The 22108-nt window shown below is 31.4% G+C and overlaps 1 protein-coding gene across 1 annotated transcript; it reads right to left on the reverse strand.

Annotated features, from left to right (window-relative positions):
- On the reverse strand, window positions 1-3693 carry LOC119689600 (mitochondrial carrier homolog 2-like). The gene is made up of 2 exons (XM_038104465.1): window positions 3425-3693; window positions 1-1035 (listed from the first exon to the last, which is right to left on the reverse strand). Exon 2 carries the CDS (start codon window positions 966-968, stop codon window positions 39-41), a length of 930 nt encoding a protein of 309 aa, XP_037960393.1. The 5' UTR covers window positions 969-1035; window positions 3425-3693; the 3' UTR covers window positions 1-38.
- Between the last annotated feature and the right edge of the window lie 18415 nt (window positions 3694-22108).

Here is a 22108-nt window from a genome sequence, read left to right on the forward strand (position 1 = left end):
TTTTGTTTTAACAGAATTTTGTGATAATAAAAATATTTTTAATAATATCTGTGATTTATATTTAAATAGGACGAATCTATTGGAACATGCGGAACAGTGCTTTTTATACGCCAGAAAAATGTGCGGCCACGTGAAAGTTGTTTCATTTTATCCATTTCAGTCAAGCAGTGCAACCAGGTTTTGTAAACTACCGAATTCGGTGGGTTAGCAACCAAAAGTTTAGTGCCATTAACCATCATGCAAGTGGTTACTACTTGCAAAGGATACAAAAGATGAGTGACACAAAATTGTACAGCGCCGGATAGGTAGGAGCGGCCGAAGGATTTGCTGACTATATGTTTATTTATAAAATATGCACAAGCGCTTGTCAAAAGTAGGGAACCTATTTCGTTTAACATCCTTGGTATAAGACCCTGAAAAAAGCCATAAATACCTTCATTCTTATATATTTCAATTATAGAAGTAATAAGGGAATCATATATAGTTTCGCGACCGATAAATTGTGCCATCATTCGAACTTGTATGACCTGGAAAGGATGTGAAACTATTACACTGCTCAGGCAAACCACCAAATCACGTCGAAAATTATGTTTAAAATTCTCAATTCTTCGCTCTTCATTCGAGCTAAATTGTTTTTCCAGTGGCGTAAAAAAATTTGCCAATCGATCACTGAATGTAACACCAATAATCATACCCAATATCCTCGGTTTCACACCACGGAAACATCCAGAGAAACCATCATAACGGTAAATATACAGTGCGTACTCAAATATATTGGGAAAGATCATAATTGTACGCCCATTCGTAGTAGTGTGCGGTCTAGCCGGTTGCGGTTCATAGCCGAGTTGAATTAAAATTTGTGCATACTCGAGTGGATAAAGGATGGTGCTTAAGAGAACTCGTGTACCGCTACGGAAGCCTGGAACTGCTGCATTTTCATCACGTTTTACATATGTTGAAGCAATCATTACTGAATCAGTAATATATTAGGCGATTGTGACAAAATTATAAATAAAACTGAAGTCCAGCGGAGAACTGTAATTATAAAATTGATATAAAATATTTTTTTCAGTGAGTGTAAGATATTATTTTTCATTTTTTTGAACATGCGTATTTTGCATATCTTTTATATTAAGTTGATAAAACAGTTGTTTAAAAATTTATATTGCAATATACCTCTTCGCAGGGTTGGTATTCTTAATTAAAACATTTAATTTGCCCGCTTGTTCCAAAAAAAATCTATACTATTGTTCTAAATCAAGATTTCCCAATGGAAAAGATCATAACTCTGCATCTAAATTGGCTAGACTTTTGGCAAGATATTTCCACACACTATTACTTCTGTGTTACCACATATAAATTTTATCACCAGACAAAATATGAAAGAGAGGAGTATTTGCATTCGAACATAAAAGTCTTACAAGTTTAGCTAGTGTAAACGCCCATTAAGTGTTTGCTTTGCAATTTAAGAGATGCAAATTCAATACTGGCTACCAGTAAATATACCAAAATCAAACATCAAACTTTTTCGAAGTGTTAATAATTATTTAAATTAATTAACATATTTAAAAACTAATAATAATAATAAATAAAACATAATAATATAATAATAAATAAAATAAAATAATAATAAGTAAAATATAATAATAATAATAATGAATAAAATAAAATAATAAATAAAATAAATTAATAATAAATAAAATAAAATAATAATAAAAAGTAAAATAAAATAATAATAGTAAATAAAATAAAATAATAATAATAAATAAAATATAATAATAATAATGAATAAAATAAAATAATAATAAATAAAATAATATTATAATAGTTAAAAAAATAAAATGTTAATAATAAATAAAATATAATAATAAAAAAAATATGATGATAATAATAATAAATAAAACAAAACAATAAATCAAACACCAAATTTTTTGGAAGTGTTAATAATTATTTAAATTAAATAATACATTCGAAAACATATAATAATAATAAATAAAACAATAATAATAAATAAAGTAATAATAATATAAATAAAATGTAATAATAATAATAATAAATAAAACATAATAATAATAAATAAAATATAATAGTAATGATAATTAAAATAAAATAATAATAATAAATAAAATAAAATAATAATAATAAATAAAATTAAATAATAATAATAAATAAAATAATATAATAATAAAAAATAAAATAAAATAATAAATAAAGTGAAATAATAAAATTTTTATAAAATAAAATATTAATAATAATGAATAAAATGAAATAATAATTATGAATAAAAAAACCAATAGTAATGAATAAAATAAATCAAAAAATAAAATAATACTAAAAAATAAAATAAAAGAATAAATAAAATAAATAGTAAAAAATGTGCAATAAAAAATAATTCAACAAAAACTTTTACTGAAATACATTCACAAATTATTTTCAAAGTGTGGCAAAAATTGCTACAACAATTCGCCAGCACATTTAAACGATTCGCCGACATATCGCTAAAACGATTCGCCGACATATCGTTGATACGTTGGTATATCGCTTAAACGATTCGCCGGCACATTGCTAAAAGAATACGCCAGAGCACATTAAAACGATTCGCCGACATATCGTTAAAACGATTTCCCAACACATCACTAAAATGATTCGCCAATATACTGCTAAAACGATTCGCCTGCAGATCGCTAAAACAATTCGTCAGCACATTAAAACGATTCGCCGACATATCGTTGATTCGTTGATACATCGCTTAAACGATTCGCCGGCACATTGCTAAAAGAATACGCCAGAGCACATTAAAACGATTCGCCGACATATCGCTAAAACGGTTCGCCGACATATCGTTAAATTGATTTATTAGTACATCGCTAAAATGATTCGCTTGTACATTAAAACGATTCTTCGGCACAACGCTCTAAAATGATCCACTGCCACATTGGAAATTTCAAACGGTAGCGAATTGTCGGGCAATTCGCCGGCAAAGCTTGTCTCTATAGAAAAGTGGACCAAAGCGAATTCGAATCGAATTCGAGGAACGTTTGTCTGGTTTATTTTGGGTATTCATATCCTTGTGTATACTCACGGGCATTATAATGAAAATATTAAACGAAACAAAAGCAGCTAAAGCACAGATAACTAAATGATATGATATAATTAATATAGGACCTATAGACGGCCTAAATCATTCCAAAGTCTTTTCTGAAAGTTTTCTTATATTAAAAATTATATAGTTTTTATAATAAATATTTCTTTATAAATAACTTTTTGTTTAAAATATTAAATTTATTAAACATTATGGTATAGTTTTGGATAGCTCTTCCACGATTTTACTTTTGATTATGTGTACAGTGAACTCTTTTTTCATATAATTAATATAATATAATTTTATGTAAAATGTATTTATTTTATATACAAATAAATTTACCTAAGTATTTATAAGGTTGTTGATAGTTTACGTATATCGAATCCAATCGGTATTGCATCAAATTTTGGTAAAACACGTGAAGCAATTTCTTTGCAAATAATTAATTTTTATTACTTATATATATATATATATCCTTTAGTACAGTTTTTAACTATTCTGGATCTGTTTCAAAATAATTAAAAATATATTACCGAGCATTTATAACGAAAAATTTCTTAACCACAACGCGCGAAACACAGAAGCAAAGCGGAACATTAAATAAATGTCAAATTGCTTATTGATACATTCAAAGGCGTTGCCACCTAATTACTTTGTACCATATATAAGTATGTTCAATATTACCATACCGAGCTCGATGACTCAATAAAATTGATATAATTTTAGGTATATTTATTTCTGTAAAATTATTACTATATTTGCATTACGAACTTTAGTCAACGAACTTTGCTAAAGTTGATTTAGCGTTTACATTATCGTTTCGGGTTTTTATTTTGACAATGGTCACATTTATTAATATATTGATGAGCAATCAGCTGGAAACGTTATTATGGAAACCTGCTTTGTCATTTATAAATAAATATTGAAAAATTTATTATTTATTATTTATTAAAAAATTAAACTCACTGAACAAAAATGCATATTATTTATAGAATATTAAAAAGTCCTTTGATTTGTATAAAAACATTAGATCTCTGATGTGAACTTTTCATATCATACGAAAAAATAATTAGCAAATATTGATTTTTTCAAAAAGTTAATTTTTGGAAAAATCTAAAAACGGTACCAATTTGAACGGAAATACTTCTAATAAAGAATTAATTAAAGCAATAAAGAATACAAAGTATACAAATACAAATAATATAAAGAAGTATAATCAGCTTCTAAATTCAGTACATTTCAAGTTTTATAAAAAATTTTAACTTCCATAGTATAGAAAAAATGCTCAAAAAAATTTAATAAATAAATATCATTTCAATATTTCTATTTATTTAACTTTTAAATAAATAAATCAATTTTTAAAAATTTATTCATAAATAACAACTCAGCTTCCATAGCAACGTTGCTAACTTGGCACTAGCAATATATTAGGTCTGTTCCACGAGCTACTCGTAGTAAAACTCAAGTAAAATACAAGTAAAGTACAAGCTGAGAGCGTAACACAAATAAAGTACCAAATTATGCTCTTCACACAGATTTTCATGGAACAGCTTTGTGTAAAGTCTGGTGAGAACACCAGTGCCGCGCAAATAAACAATACAAAAATTTAAATTCAAACCAAAACAGCTGATTCACACATCAACAGAAATTTTACTTGAAATAAAATGTACGAGTAAAGTCTGTGTAGCATTTTCAAATTTCGACAGGGATGTTACGCTCTCTCAGATGTTCTCATTTACTCGAAAATTTGCTGGTGGAACGCACTTGTATACACAGTGCTACTCAAAGTTACTACGAGTAGCTCGTGGAACAGACCTATTATTTTAAAAATCTGTCATTTGGACATTTTGATACCAAAAACTTAGCGATAACGCATTAAATTCAGCGCTGTATTCAGGAAAATTTATTAAATCAAGTTTGTTGATCCCATTTTTTTATGGCAAAGCGATATTGGTTGCTGGTTTTGCGCTGAATGTTAGCATGACGGAGCTACAGTTACAGCGTATTACTATTCTTCACAGGCTTTAAAGAGATATTGAGATCAAATTTTACGGCGTAAATGCGTCTGCTTATGGGGCTATTATAAGCAGCTCTATAATTAAAAAAAGATAACAGATTTGTCATTGTGTGAATATTTGGTTAATGGTGAGGTGATCTGATTGACAGCTATACTGATAATGCTCAATCAACAAGACGGCATGTGACCCTAACCCTTTACAAAGTACACTTGAAAGTAGGTTGTAAGCAACATACATTAAGCTAATGCCACGATATTTAGCGCGATGTTTGGAACTCTAGGCTTAAAGCTTTGAGTTAAACCATTGACTCTTTTTTACTTTTACAAGTAGCTCACTTGTTTGTTTATCTCTTGTTATTGTTGGTACACCGTTCGCATAGATACTGACAGGACGGTTCTTTTAAAGATCACGTGCACAGACTTAATGCTGAAAACCAGGTATATCTTTGATAATGACGTATGAAGTAAGAGGTCTAAGTAAGAGCTCTCCAGTCTAAATTTTCTAAAGTTGAAGATAAGATTTTTTTTTTATTTTTCTCCTATAATATGGCTACTTCTGTCAATAAATGTCCACATATGGAGGCTTTACTGGATGAATATATTTGGGAGTTTCATAACAGTTTTTAACGTTTTACGATAAATACATATAGTAAATACGAACGAATGTAAAAAACTGTTCTGACTTTTTGAATGATTGAAAATATATTATTAGTATTTTAACTACTATTTTAAAATGATAAATATAGAAAATCACGTCTTCTTTTTAATCTTCTTTTAGTTATTAAAATCCACACTATAAAACCCATATTACAAATCCATACTATATGTCTGTTAATGAAAACCTCGAAATAGATTTTCTACTGTAATATTTGGATTCAACAGAAGAAAACCATTTAGAATTACTCGTATTAAATAAGAAGGACAAAAAACCATTAATCCATCAATCAATCAAACAAATATTTATTGTTTACTGATAAGACTATAGCTTCCAATAACATCAGAGAGTTTTCTTTTATCGCCACAATCGACTCAAACTGCTTGAAATGCTTTGAGGCGATTATTTTAGTGATAATATTTGATGAGTTTTATGACGAATTTATGCGATTTCAGAATCCTTAAAACTATAATTGCACAAACAGCTAATGGTACTGAAATCTGGTATGGTATCACATGTCAAATGGTACCAACGACCTATTTTCTTAGAAATTACAAAAAAACATGATTATTATTTAAACGATTTGTTATATTTAAGAAACGGGAATATCACAAAAATTTTTGTTGGTTGAGGACAGTGTTGAGTATTATCTCTAATTAGTATTCTTACAATCCCTTTTGCTGATCAAGGTCACTTTTAAGTTTGATATATTCTTCTTCACTAATATAGTGAATGTTGAACCTTAGGCCAGGTGGTAGAAAACGATTGAACTCATGTAAAAGCTTATCGTGACCGTCAAACAGAAATGCAACGTATGTCATTAATGTTATAGTATTAATTTTTAATAGCTGGTGTTCAAATAAAACATTAAAAAATGCCTTGATCTTGTGCTGTTCGTTAAGAAATGTGGCACGTACTTCTTTGATAAATGCAATGGTTTCATTCATCGTCCTCTGCATAAAATCATCCGGATAAACTGGTGGGAAAGGGTTGAGGGTGTGCAGAAATAATGTACGCTTTACCGCTACTGGTGTTGAAGGCATTTGTGTGTTGGTGCACAAATTTGGTTTCCCCGCTAAATTGCCACCATAACTAGCTTTCTTAACTGGCTCTGGTACCGATGTTGAAGGTAATTGTGAGTCGGTATACAAATTTGATGCAATTCCAATTCTTGGTTTTTGCAACAAATTGTCAGCATGACGAATTTTCTTAGCTGGTTCCTCATTCGAATGATTTAAGTAAAACATAGAGTTTGTCTTATCTAAACTGCAGTAAATTGAATCATTTTTCTGAATAAAATAGTTCACTTCAAGTGGAGCTTGAGATGCACTACTTTTTCTTTTTCTTCCTGAAGTTTTGGGACCATTTTGATTTGTACCTGCACTTCCTCCTTTATTATTTATATTGAAGTTGTTCATATTCTTGACTTTTTCTATTTTGGTGATGGCGATAGATATAGACGGTTTTCAAAGTATAAAACTTATTGGGCCTACTTAACGGGTTCTGCAAAAGTGAAATGATTAATAAAGTAAAAACCTGACATTTAAAAATTGAGATCTGTTTAATATTCAGTGTTGCATTTTGGTTGAGTGAAAAAGTTTATCTGCTGTATAAGTGCTTATAAATTTTGATATAGACGATGCTATATATATGTACATCAAGTATGCAGACCAAGTATGCGCTTTGCTATACACTTTGAAAGAAGGTGTTATTTTACCGCATACATGTCTGCAGACCGCAATTGGGTATTCATACTTGAATACACACAGTGCAATTTGGTATGCCAAGATTTGGTATACTTGGTTTGCATACATCGTCTATATCATGCTTTAGACTTAAGTTATGTCTTATAGTAACAATAGATTATTATTAATTTTCGTGATGTAATGTAGACTTTTAAAACTCTTCCTACATTGTGACCGAAAAGTTTCCGGTCATAAATAAATAAAACGCAAAATTCTTAATCTTCATCAATATTTATTTTATCTCCTTCAAAATATGCTCATTAGAAGCGATACACAAATGCCAACGTTTCTTCCAATCATCAAAACATTTTTTATAGGCGCTTTCCGGTATGGCTTTGAGTTCCCTCTGCGAATTCTGTTTTACGTCTTCTATGGATTCAAAACGCGTTCCTCTGAGTGGTAATTTGAGGTTGGGAAACAGGAAAAAGTCACACGGTGCAAGATCAGGTGAATACGGTGGCTGTTCGATGGTATTTATTGAATGTTTGGCCTTAAAATCGTTGATAATGTTGAACAAATTGAGGTGAATCGGAACAAGCCGGGCGTTGACACGTCGCATACACAAATTGTCCACCAAAATCAAACGAGCCATCTCACGACCGATGCCTAGCTCTCGTGCTATCTCTCTAACACTCACATGAGGATTTTTGAACACGATTTCCTTTGCCTTTTCAATGTTTTCGTCGGTGGTAGAGGTCGAAGGTCGTCCAGAACGCGGCATGTCTTCGACGGTCGTACGACAGTCCTGAAAGGCTTTGTACCACTCATAAACTTGAGTTTTCGATAAAACTGATTCCCCATAAGCCTTTTGTAGCATTCGCAACGATTCTGCACACGAAATTTCGTTCGAAAAACAAAATTTGATGCAAACTCTTTGTTCAATATTTTTTTCCATTGTTTTTTTCGCAACGCACTACTGAGGTGAACTGGTTTCAACAGCTGCCGTAAACGAACTGTCCGACAGATCGCGCTCATTTTTGGCATAGTAATTAAGGACAGTGCTGCCAAACTACATAAACTTAAAATATCGAAAAATATACAGCGCGCGAATTTTAAATGAGAACCTCCGAAAACCTTTCGGTCACAATGTATTCTTTAAATAATTTGCATTAAATTTAGGACAAATCTGGATATCGTCTTAGATTAAAGTAATTATCGAGGTTAAAGTACAAGTCTAGTTGTTTAATTATAGATTTCCCATTTAATCTCTCCTTTTGGTCGAGATTAATTTGAAATTTCACTAGAAATGGTGATCATTTTTCAGTGCAACTCTCAAAATGTCTTAAGATCGTAGATTTTTTACAATATGAGAAGAATTGGAATAGATATATCAAAATTTAAAAATGCCGAAGTGAGTGAATACTATTCTTATTAAATTTGGTTAATAATAGTTTTGTATATAATTATAACTAAAATTTGTTAAATTTTTGTTACAAAAATATTTATTAAATTTATATTAAATTTATAAATTTGGTGGCTCGCAAGTATGGCAAAAAACAGCAAGTTACTGGCCTATACTGGCCGAAATGTACGCAAAACAACAATACTATTTTCTCTACCTCGGTCAGTATAGGAATACTGCCCAAGTACATCGGCCAGTAAAAAAAAAGTGTTATCAACGCATAAGCGAACTATTGTGAACCTTCATTGGAAATTCCAACGAATATTGCAATCATATTATATGTATTATATTTATTATGTATTAATTATATGTATTATTATATTTTTACCATTCCTTTTAATTTTGTATTCAATTTAATTTTCAATTTTTGTTTTTTTTTATACAAAATGTAATTTCCTTGTATTATGATATTTTTGCTATTTGTCAAAACATAACATTTCACAGATTGCAACAGTGATGCTAATGTCTCACTTAGCGCATAGAAATTGAGAGTTGCTCGAGAAATTGTGTATAAAATCTTCTGGATAATTCAAATAATATTCAAAATTTTGAGTAATAAGGTAAAAATATCACGGAGTACAAAAACAAAAAGCCTAATGCTACACAATAGCTCATGATAATTTTCCCCACCCGGTCTTGCTATTTTGCCCACCCAGTCACTACTCACCACGATGCTTGCTAAAATAAGAGCACTTTCCGAGAAATTTTGTTGTTTGTTTTGGTTTCCTGGCATTTGTTTGTGATAATACACAAAGAGGCAAAATGATTCAAAATTTCCTCTTGGTTTCTTTTCTTTGTCTTATTTGCCTATAGGCAAGCCCGCTGTTTTTCACCACACTTGCGAGACACCAAAGGTATGTAATGTAAACAGTGTAGATAAAACTGAAAATTAACTTAACCTCGTTTTGTTAATTTCATAATGTAAACGTAGTATTAATTTTATTAATTTCCTGAACAACAGTTACTTCGAACGAAGTATTTTAATTTTCATTTAACGGTAATTTTTTCTTTCAGAGTAGCAAAAAAATGCTCGCAGCTTACGAAAGAAAACGTGTAAAGCAACAACAATGCTCTTAAAATCTTCAGAGTTAGGTTTTACTAGCAAAAAATTTTAAGTCTTAAGTTTCAGTGCAGCCAAATTCAAAAACCAGTTTATTGTGAATGTTCACAAAATTCAATCCATTAAAATCGTAAAAGAATTTCATTTGCTAAATAATTAAAATATATAAATAAAAAAAAATTAATTTAAATATACCTTCTGATCAAAAAAGAACGACAAGCCTATTTTTGAATTCCCACGCTTATCCAATCGGCAAATTTTTGTTTTTCACGCTTGCAACATTATTTTGCTTCAACACAAAAAGTCGACAAATTTTCGTGTGGCGATTTTTACCTTATGGCCTCTATGGTCTCAAAACGCTTTCCTCGCAATGGCAATTTGAGTCGGAGGAAGAGGAAAACGTCACACTCAGGTCGCTCATCCTTCCTGTGCTTCTGTGTGGCGCAGAAGCATGGACAGAATGATGAGCTGCACTGGGAGTGCTCCAGAAAAACGTTTTTGATATGATATTTGGTTCTCTGCGAGTTAGCGTCGACTACCGCATCTGAATAAACCACGAGCTGTACGAGCTTTATCGCGGCATTGATATAATTCAGCGAATTAACGGCTTCGCTGGCTTGGTCATGTCGTGAGCATGGATGAAGATGCTCCAGCGAAAAAGATATTTGAAGCAGTAGTTTCTCTTTCAAATAAGAAAAGTAGAAAGCAAAACTTTCAGCATATATTGCTTTTACTAGAACATATGTTATTTAAATATAAGCTTTAGTATAGTCCTATACTAGGTATATTGGAAATAACTTCTAGTACTGTGATATAATCTGTCTGATATGCAGTTGAAATAAGCTCTGTATGTATGTTTGTTGATCCTTTTTTTGAGTCAGCGCAACTGGGCACTTTTACTCTTTGATAGCTGGGGGTACTACAGGGTCCCACCCATCTCATTGACTAATTTATGTATTCCCCATAAGCTTCATAATTATTTAGTGATTGATCTAAGATCTGCGTACCTCCCACTGCGGAGAGTGATTACTCTAAGATTAGATAGTGCTAAGTAGGATAGCCTGTCAGTTTTCGCATATAACTTCAGGGCTCTGTCCCTTATATATTTTTTGATCGAGTCTATTCTTAGGTCTCTTAGCATGTCATTTGTGCGGATGTACCAAGGCACTTTGAAGAGTCTTCGGAGAGCCTGACTTTGAGCAACTTGTAGCTTTTGTATAGTAGAGACGGCAGCTTTGCTATACGCGACACACCCATAAAGTAATGCTGATCTAATTATCTGTATATTAATTCATTTTTGCGACAACTAGTGTATCCACAAAAAAATCTGGGCGTTAGCTTTGGTTTATTTCAGCTGTCAGCATTTCTACTTTATTTTATGAGTGGTCCATTTCATGTCTTATTGGGAAACAACTACACAAATTCAGTTAATCGCATACAATAATTTCGTTTCTAAATCACGTGAGGTGCTATCAAAATACTTAGATCATGTAAAGTAAGCCAAAATCCACAACATTCCATTTCTCTTTCCGTATACTATATGTCATGATTTCCATTAAACACACTTTTGATAAACAATTCGTTCATTGCTTTTAGTTCACTGAAGTACAAATGTGTCTAGCGTACCTCCTACGTTACATTTGTAGAAGCCGCATCGAATTGTTGGAAATGATATTGCTTTCCTTGATGGACTTGTTTCTCCTGGTGTTGGCGATGAAAAGGAATTTCAATGAAGCTAAGAGGAAAAATAGTTTTGTAGATGATATTTTTAGTGAACTTTGTTGCATATTTCGTAGTTGTGTGCGTTTATGTAGTTTTCACCGTTCATTTTTATTATGCTGTTTGGTTTTATGCTCGCTTATTGCAACAATGCGTGTACTCCTGCAAGTGTTCATGTGGTTTACGATTCAACATATCTCAAAGCTATGAGAAACACTGCACTTTTACTGCAAACATACGAAAACACCAAATTCTCACTTTATTGCCGAAGAGGTTGATTTCCGTTTCAACTTTCGAATTAAAACACGTATTTCCTCACTTCTAGTCGTACCTTAATAGAGATTTTTAACAAACAATTTGGTTTAAGGCTTTACTGATGTAACCTAACAAAAGGAATGGTAGATTACCAGTACTACATTTGTAATGTTTTTGTAAAAAACTTCAGATTTGAAATACACTTTACGATTCATGGTAAACAGACAATCATCACATAACATCTTAACATACGGCGAGAAATATAAAGGAATAATAACACGATACCGAAATTGTGTACTTCATAGCTTTGTATTATTTTGTTTTAACTTCTTCTTATAAAAAATATTTTCATATATTTTTGAATATAAAACACACTGACTCTGACACCAGGCTCGATAAAAACGATTAGAGAGCGTTCATCGGCGGTCACAGCTCCCCCTACCATTATTTGAGATGAAAAATTACTTCGGATGAAAACATGGTCAAGTGATTATCAGCGGCTCGCTGGTCGTCCAATTTTCAGTTATTTTTTAGAGAGTTTTGCAGAGACTGTTTAAAAAAAAAATTATAATCAAATGGTGTAAGGTCCGGGATATATGGTGGATACATAATAATTTCTCAACCAAGTTGGATTAATTTGTTCCGAGTCATAAAGGATCCTTGTAATGATGCAACACAACTTCTTTTCTATTGGTCAATTCTGGATGCCTTTCCTTAATTATTTCATTCAAACGGTTAGGTTGTGAGTGGTAGAGGACTGAACAACCATTGTCCTGAACTGTACAAACTCGCAATATACAATTGAGTGTCAATCCCATCAAACCCTTGACATAATTTTGTGTATATTTGTGTATATTTAAAATAAAGATTTCCAGAACGGATTCGAGCTAATCAGTTCTGGGTGTGGCGTTAACTTACAGCTTCCTCATTATAAACTGCACAAATATTTCGGTATATTTTCTAAGTAGTTTCATCTGTTTGTAGTAATAAAGCAGTTTGTTCAAAGTTATTAAAATTAATAAATGAATCTTCCCTTTTGAGACTTACCATACAACAAGTATTAAACTTCACACTTAGATAAGTAAAAAATTATAATATTTAAGTTTTATTTTATGGGTCTCAACTGATTTATAATTAAGCTAGAAAGGCACTTCCTGTATGAATTAGTAATTAAGGGATTATATATTCTTGCAGAACATAGAACATAATAGAAAAGAGTGTATGGACAGCAGAAACGACATATAATGAGGTAAGTTTAGTTTTATCTTATGGGAGGGAGGGAGAGTCTGTTCTTTTAAGCAGTAGTGTCTAGAGTTTTTTTTTCTTTTTACGGTGAGAAGGACTAAGCACTGACCACAATCCGTCACCCTCGGAAAGTGAGTGCCCTACTCGCATGAACTAAAATGTTCTACCCTGGGACTACGTAAGTATTACTTCCAGATAGGGTTCTTATCAGTCATTTAAGACTGCCATTGGTGTGACCTGTGTTCAGGCCCCACTACTGCTTCAGGTAATCAACCTTCCCCTTTATCTTAATGTGATACATTCGGTTGTTTCAGCTGTCTTCTATCGAGATCTACTTTTTCAACCTTAGAATCTTTTCAGTAATCTTTGTTATACGATTTTAGCTTGTTTCGTTTTTGGTTAAGTGTCTAGTCATAGAAGATAGTTATCTGATTGCAGGGCTGACTGATGCTTTTTGTCAAATTTTCATGAGTTCTGATTTAACTATAGGTACGGGTACTTAAAATTTTTTTATTTATTTGCTTAATTCTGTTTTACCATTCCTTAGGCTTGAGCTTTTTCAGAACATAAATATTTGACTCACCTGCATTGCAATATATATATATATTTGAATTATGAATGTTTTTAAAGTAAGACGTTAACACGTCTACGAGTATATTATGGCCATATATGTTAAATTTAACGATTATAGATTTAATTTTCTAATTAAATATTTGTGCGTTTCATATGAATGAAATGCGTTGGAAAAAATTCATAAATAATAATTTGTATCTGCAAGAACTTCATATATTAATATTTTAGATCAGTTCGTACACAGATTTGGTCCTGCAGTTCTCTGTTGCTTACCATGTTAGGCGAATCATGGAAGTTAACTTCATTTATACGCTTAGTTTGGAATGTAAAATATGAATTTTCGAATTACGAGTTTGTCATAAAGTATGGAAAGCAGTATAAAGTAGACTTACCCATGAAGTGGAAACTCTAATGGTCACATGCAAACATCCAAATATCCAAACACCCAAACATATAAACACATCCATAGTCGCAGGAATGAATTTTGTAAAGTCCAAACACGAAATCACTTACAAACAAAAAAATGTACTGGAGTGAAGTGTGTATAATTTTTGGAGCAAACAATTCGCTTCATTCAACATTTTTCAGGCATTCATAAATCATATTTTAGCCACCTTATTGTTTTTGTTGTTATTGTTGGGCCCTCAACTATTATAGTAGTGAGGCAGCAACAAATAAGCTGTAGGGGCTATTCCAAGGAAGAAATTTATACTGACAGCGAATATTTGATGGAAAAACTTTTGTAAATTGCTTTCAGGGGAATTTCAGTGGTATTGCCCACCAAACAAGCAGTGTCTTCTATGCTATAACTTTAAATATGTATACAGTGTATGTGTGTTGTATATTTGCCGTATAATGTTTATAACTGTTCCAGTTGCACAAGTGCTTGCATTAAGGCTGCAAAACTGTTTGTATAGACAAACATTCATAGATAGAAAAGTATATATCGACTTACAGTTTAACACAATACCTTAGTCTTTAGCTAGCTGCGTTCGCTTTTGCCTCTGCTACTGTCTGAGCCTGAGCCTGTGTCTGTATCCTTTGGCCAACTTTTATAATAATGTTTAGATATACTTTGCCTTTTATGTGAACATAATACATAGCCGTCTGCTGTCCACACCATGCTCTACTGTTGCAGTTGGTGCTGTTAAATATACTCATCATATAACGTTTATAGAGAGATACTTCATTCGTGTCTATAAAATCGAGTTCGAGCTGAAAACCATTCTGGTTTATTTAACTGCGTCCGTTGGCTTGGTAAAGCACATTTATTAAATCGTCTTCATATTTTTAATGATGCAAAAGTTCTTCTTCTAATAATATTGAAGTGTTTTGTCGAATTTTCCATTTTTGTTGGCCAAATATTGATGTGAGATTTATAGCATTTTTCGCCAATTAAGTTGAGTTTGCAAAAATTAGTCTTCTGTGTAAAAGTTTTTTATTTTGCTATATTCTGATTATTTGATATAACAGAATTTTCGGTGTACAGGATAACTATTTAAATAGAAAACTAACAAAAACAAATAGAAAATAAGCTTGTCGGCTTTGTCTAAGCTTGAATATCCTTCACACATCATTATTAAATATTTACTAAAAAATTTAAATGGTTTTGCTATAATGAAATATATACTACTTATAAAATTTTTACAATATTTTTATATATTATAAGGCAAGATGGATGTCATAATAATATATTGTAATTATAGTTCATACACAAAGCATATAAATGAAAAATGATCAAATAAACAAAAGATTTTCTTTTATAGATAACTACTATAGCACATTCACACTGTCTCATTTAGGCAGTTTTGCACATTAAAGGCTTAGTTAAGGCTCAAGAGTAAGTTAGTTGGTACGTAACGTGAGAACTTAAGCGAACTTAAGCCAAAGTGAAATGCATAACCAACCACATCTGTGTATTTAATAGGAACCAAATAAACAAAGTTCGCCTTAGTTGCTATCAAAAACACAAGTGTGGTTGGTTGTGCATTCCGCTTTAACTTAAGTTCGCTTAAGTTCTTACGGTAAGCACCGACTAACTAAGCCTTAAGGCCACTAATTTACCACACAACGACATTTCAAATGACGGAGCTCTTTATAAATAAATCAATTTCTATTAAGGCGAAAAATATCGAATCCAACCCTTAAAAATAAATTTTCCGAAAAGGCAAGTTACTAAAATTTGTTTGAAATAAGCTGTAAACAAAAGTACTGAAAAAGATTTCATTCAACAATATAATAGTTTTATTAATTGAATATAAACAGAATAGTATTGAAATTTAACAAGTAAAAACAGTACAAATATAATTAATTAATTTTTTTATTCTACAGCTGGTTTATGATTTCTTTCTAATATAAACGCAGCAAATGAATTTGTTAATAAAACTTTCAAAGCAAAGTAACAAAACTCCAGAAAAATGTGCAAACATAAAAGTCAAGTACGGCTTTGGTTCAGTTGGTTAAGAAGCGCTGACTCTGAGAGCTTCAAATTTGTCAGGGCACGAGTTCAATCCCTAGTACTTGCAGTCTACAAAAAATTATTTACGAATAATTAAATATAAGAAATAATTCCAAGATCACTGCTGATGGGTATTTGGCAATAATCGGAACAGCTATATGGTCAGACAAAAATTCTATTAATTAAAATAATATAAATTGAATTTTTGTTGTGGTAGTTCACTACTGTTCGAAAAACCGCATTAATTGAATATGTAATGTATATATAAAATACATATATATATATAAATATATTTGTATGAATATATATAAATAAAATATATATATAAAATTTAATTTGTAATAACAATTATAAAATTTAAACTGACTTTTGTTTTGTCAGTACACAAGGCAACGTTGATTTATGGGTGTGCACCTGGAATATTCGGACTCTCTATAAAAAAGTTGCCTCTATTCAACTGGCGGAAGCCTTCAGTAAATTTAAGGAATTTTAACGCAAAAGTTGAAAGAGAATAAATCTTCAGCGTAACTGTCGGATAATTCAGTCTTCATGAATCAACCTTCAACAACGGTCTGAAACTAACTGATTTCGCTGATCACTATTTTATCGCAGCCAAGGTACGAATTCGGTTTGTACCGCCAACAATGTATGCTCCTGTGCACAGCAAGAACTTGACGTTGGTAAGCTGCGATTACGGGAGACTGCCAAAGTCTTTGCCGGTTAGCTCTCTAGCTGATTAAAGAATTAATTCTTCCGTTCTGATAATGCCGGTAGCCAATGGACACATATGTCTCACTCTCTACGCACAACTTCGGAAGATGTCTTTGGTTTCCAACATCCCCTGCGATGAAACCAATGGTACGATGAGGAGTGTCGCGTAGCATTGACCAAATGCTTATCAATGTGACTTTTAAATAAAATTTATATTATAGATAATTTCTATTTTATCCTTGTAAAAAATGAATTTTCAAAAAAAAATTTTTTATACCTGTAATTATATTTTCTGCTCTATGACTTATTTCAAAAAGTGTCTGAATTGTAGGAAAGTGCAAAAACATATCTAAGTTCTGTCATAACACTGTGAAATTATTGAAGAAAAAAAACCCAACTTATGAATGAAATATATGCACATATTTAAATAGTATAAACGAATAAATTTTTTTATATTAAAAAATTAAATATACGGTATGTATTATGTAATTATACACCCAAAAAAAAAAATTAAATTTCTTTATAAGAATTTTAAGGTCTTTTCAATGTATATCTAACTGCAAGTACGATATACATTAAAAATATCTTAAAATTACATACATCACAGTGAATAAAAAATTAAGAGCAATACTCTCAAATAAATGTTGCGTCAAATTACTAAGAATATAATTAAAGTTAAAAGTAATGGAAATTGATTAAAAGACTTCAACTAAGAGAATGGAAAATTTGATTGTAATGGTTTCTAAACAAAATGTCTGTTTCTTCTTATAAACTTAATGATCTATTATCACTAGGATTTTATGCCGCGTTTTGTAAATCAGGTGATACAAATCGAAAATTTCGCACAAAGCTGTCAAAGGGGTCTTGTCACTTTAATAACTAAGAGATTCAATTATCGTCACTAGTAGCAGGACCCACCTAGTAGCAAGAAGCCTAGTCCACTAGGTATTAAGCCTCTTGCTCATGTCTCTCTCCCCTAATGATTGGAATGAAGTTTCCACATTGGTTTGAAAATTTTCTCCATTCATTTCCTAGAGGTGGTTTAAGTGGGTTCAAGTGTTACACTGAGGATGACTATTTATAGACATACAAAAAAAAAAAATATAGGAGCAGGACCCACCTAGTAGCAAGAAGCCTAGTCCACTAGGTATTAAGCCTCTTGTTCATGTTTCTCTCCCCTAATGATTGGAATGAAGTTTCCACATTGCTTTGAAAATTTTCTCTATTCATTTCCTAGAGGTGGTTTAAGTGGGTTCAAGTGTCACACTGAAGATGACTATTTTAGGCATACAAAAAAAAAAAAATATAGTAGTAGGAATTATAACTGAATTGTATAAAATTTTTTGAATTGAACTCTGATTCTGCAACAGAATATATCTACATATATCTATGTATATATATCTGCAATAACATCGGGTATTTGTTTAGATGAAGGAGAAGTATCCATATCGATAACTATGGTTTGACAGCTTAGAATGTCAAACTGTGCAGACATTTTCGTTCAGTATGTTTTAGTAATTCATCATGAACCGTTTAACACTTCCAAATTTTGGAAATTTACTTTGAAAAAAATAAATCTATTCGCGAAGTTCATAAAGCACTTCGTTCATTTCACGGTTAACATATAATAATGGCTACTTTTTTATATCGATCGTTATTTTTAATATATATCTAAACGTATTTTGGCAAATTCTCCAAAATATGCAGATGTACTCATGCAGTGTGGCTATGGCGCTAAAATTGAGAGAGAAAGTTAATGCCCGATGTGTCGACTTTTGTATGGAAACGCCATCTTGTGCTAATATTGGAAAGCATCAACTAAAAGTAATTTCCGAAACTTTTTGATTATGATTTTAATTCTTTTACGCTTATAGAAATTATTATTTTATTGAATTTCATAACTTTCAGTAACTTTTAGTCATTTTCAAAACGAAATTCATAAAAAGTCAGTATGTACCTTCTGCTCAAAACGTACTCGGATTTTGTAAATAAAACACACAAATTTAAATTTTATTCCAAATTTATTTTATCTCCTTCAAAATATGCTTCTTCTGAAGCGATACACATATGCCAACGCTTAAACCAATCTTCCATACCCTTTTCGTAGGCCCGTGGAGGTATGGCTTTTAGTTCCTTCAGCAAATTCTCTTTTACCGATTCAATCGACTCAAAACGCTTACCACGAAGGGGCAATTTGAATTTCGGGATTAGGAAAAAGTCGCACGGATCCAGATCCATTGACGAATATGGTGTCTGAGCGATGGCAGTGGTGCCGTGTTTGGTACAACATGAATTTTCCATAGAAAAAACCGCTAAATGCACTTGAGGTAGTCTCATATTAACAGCTGCTGTAAGCAAACTAATTGACAGATGGCGCTCAAATTTGTACCATATGTCAAAATTTGTACCATATGTTATGTACCAACATAACAAAAAAAAATTTTTTTGAAAAAGGTCTTTTAGTTAAAGAGTAGTTAACAAACATTAAAATCCGGATACTTTTTGAGCAGAAGGTACATGTGCTAATAAGGTTTAATTGTTATAGATGGAATCTTATTGGTAATCAATTGTTGTAGTGTAATATCTTTTTATATATGGTATATGCTTAATATTTTTATTGGAGTGTATGTTGTTGTTTTGTTTTTGTAATTTATGTTTGGCATGACTTACTGAAATGTACGAGTATTTCGTGATTCCTGACAGCGTATGTTGCAGTTGTCCCAGTAAACTTAATTAAAAATGCACACGCGTAATTATGAATGCATTTTTTAAGGATTCTGTCGCATTTTTTTCTCATATTTCTGCACATATTTTCGCAACACAATGTGAAATCCTAAAAAATTATTTATCATGAAAAACAAAGTATAAATAAAAAAAGGGAAGCGAATGGAAAAAGCAGACTGATGCTCAAAGAAATTTATGCAAAAACTGCAAGCGAAGTAAAAAGGATATAAATATATATAAAGTAATAATCTGTAGAATTGCCGCCATCCTTTCTTTCCTTAAACAAAATGGTCTCCACTGTTGGCTGCTGCTGATGCTGATGCTGCACTCGCAGTCTGTTTTGTCAGAAATCTGTTTTTAATGCCGTTGTTTTTCATATGCCACACTGATGAGTTGAGTTGAGTTGAGCTATTCCAGTAAATTATTTTTATGTTGTCACTTATGGAGCCACAACATCAACGACATCACCAACAGCCTTACTTAATAATATATACTTAAAGTTAAATATGTTAGTGAGAGATAGTTCATACCTTATGTATGGTTTCCCTGCTATATGCTAAGTATTATAGTAACGTTTTCTTTTCTTTTTCTATTTAAAATTTTTTACCATTGAAAATAGTTAAATGCTTCCGCCAGTAATAGCAACATACATGGAAGCTTCAACTATTTATGTTGATGTTGCTAATGTTGCTAATGTTTTTGCACCTTTCTTGTACCATAAATACTCTCATACCCGCATGTGAGGGCATATGTGCTTTATGTGCTTGATGTTAAGTTTTCTATACAAACTTCATTTTTATAATAAATTTTACTACTACTGTTTTTTGGTATATTATATATTAAAATTAATGTTCGTGCAAACTCCTTTCTTGTCTTAATAAAAAACAGATGTATGTCAGGATTTCAGAATAAATCTTATCAATTTGTGGCAAACGTTGAAATGAATTTGATTTATTCTGAACTATAATATAATAATGTTTTTTTTTTACTTTCTCTTAACTCAATCTTAACTTAATCGATGAAATTCAATGAGTTTTTCTTGTTATTGTTGTAACCCGCTAGGACCAGCTTGTGAAGTCCTTTTGAGAGATGTCGAACTTGATCTGGGACGTAGACCCTGCCGTTTTTGGAACCTCAATTAGCTTCTACTATGTTTTAGTTAACAGTTCGGGTTTTCAACCTCTTGCATAATTATTAGCAATTTCAGTGCAATTATTTATGCAACAATAGTTGCTTTCAGCAGCTAGCGAGTGTAGCAAAAAACAGTCAGTTGCTTGCCTATACTCGCTTATATGCACGCAAAGCAACAACACTACTTGCTCTATTTAGGCAAGTAGTTGTGATGTAGCCAAATACTTTGTCCAGTAAAAAAAAGTGCTACCAACGCAAAAAGCCAACTATTGTGAACCTTTATTGGAAATTCCAACGAATATTGCAATCATATGTCAAAAATCATATGTAAACGAAAATAGCCGTAATTTTTTCTTTCAAACTTGTAAAAAAAATAACATTAAGTCTGGTTAAAACAAATTGGCATCACTTTTAAAATATGTTAAATGCTTTTTTTTAAAAACATATGTTTCTTGTTGTGTTGTGTATAATAACATATGAATTATAAAAATTGTAAACACTAAACATTAATTAATTTAAATAAAAGAAAACAAAATAAGTATTTGAAGGGTGATGGTAAGCATTTCTGTCTGCAATATTCAAATTTATTAATTTATTTATGAATTTGAATTTATTAGTAAATGAAATGCTCATATGATTTTAACGAATGACTAAAATTTTGAAACATATTTCCAGTGAACATTTACAATAGACTGATTTTTGAATTTGGCTGCACTGAAACTTAAGTCGTAAAATTACGAGTAAACCGTAATTCTGAAGATTTAAAGAGCATTGTTGTTGCTTCATATTTTTTTTCGTAAGTTGCGAGTATTTTTTTACTACTCTGAAAGAGAAAATAACGGCTATTATATTCAGAAAGTATCCTTCGAATATAATAATACAAAACCACCGCAGCAATTCAGTATAAAATCATAAATGAACTTGTTAGTTTGTAAAACGAATTACTACATCAAATGAATCCTTTTGATATATTTTGGACATATGATATAAATGGCACAAGCGTCGTATCATAGGTAATATGAAGGGGATATACTAAATTCAATTGCCACACCTATGCTCACCAGATTTTACTACTTTGATAGTAGAGAGCGATGTAGACACCTTAATCGTGGTGTCGGCCTATCTGCCATACGACTCTACTGAACTACCTGCCAGTCAGAAGGTAATCAGACTGATGGAGTATTGTAGGACGAAAAGGCTTAGAAATCGTCATGGGATGCGATGCGAACGCACACAACAATGTGTGGGGTAGCAGCGATAGTAACAACAGAAAGGAGTCACTACTCGAGTTTGTTAAAAAATACAATCTGATGGTTGTAAACAGTTACCCC

The sequence above is a fragment of the Teleopsis dalmanni genome, chromosome X, assembly GCF_002237135.1.
Source record: "Teleopsis dalmanni isolate 2A chromosome X, ASM223713v2, whole genome shotgun sequence".
In the NCBI taxonomy this organism is placed as follows: domain Eukaryota; kingdom Metazoa; phylum Arthropoda; class Insecta; order Diptera; family Diopsidae; genus Teleopsis; species Teleopsis dalmanni.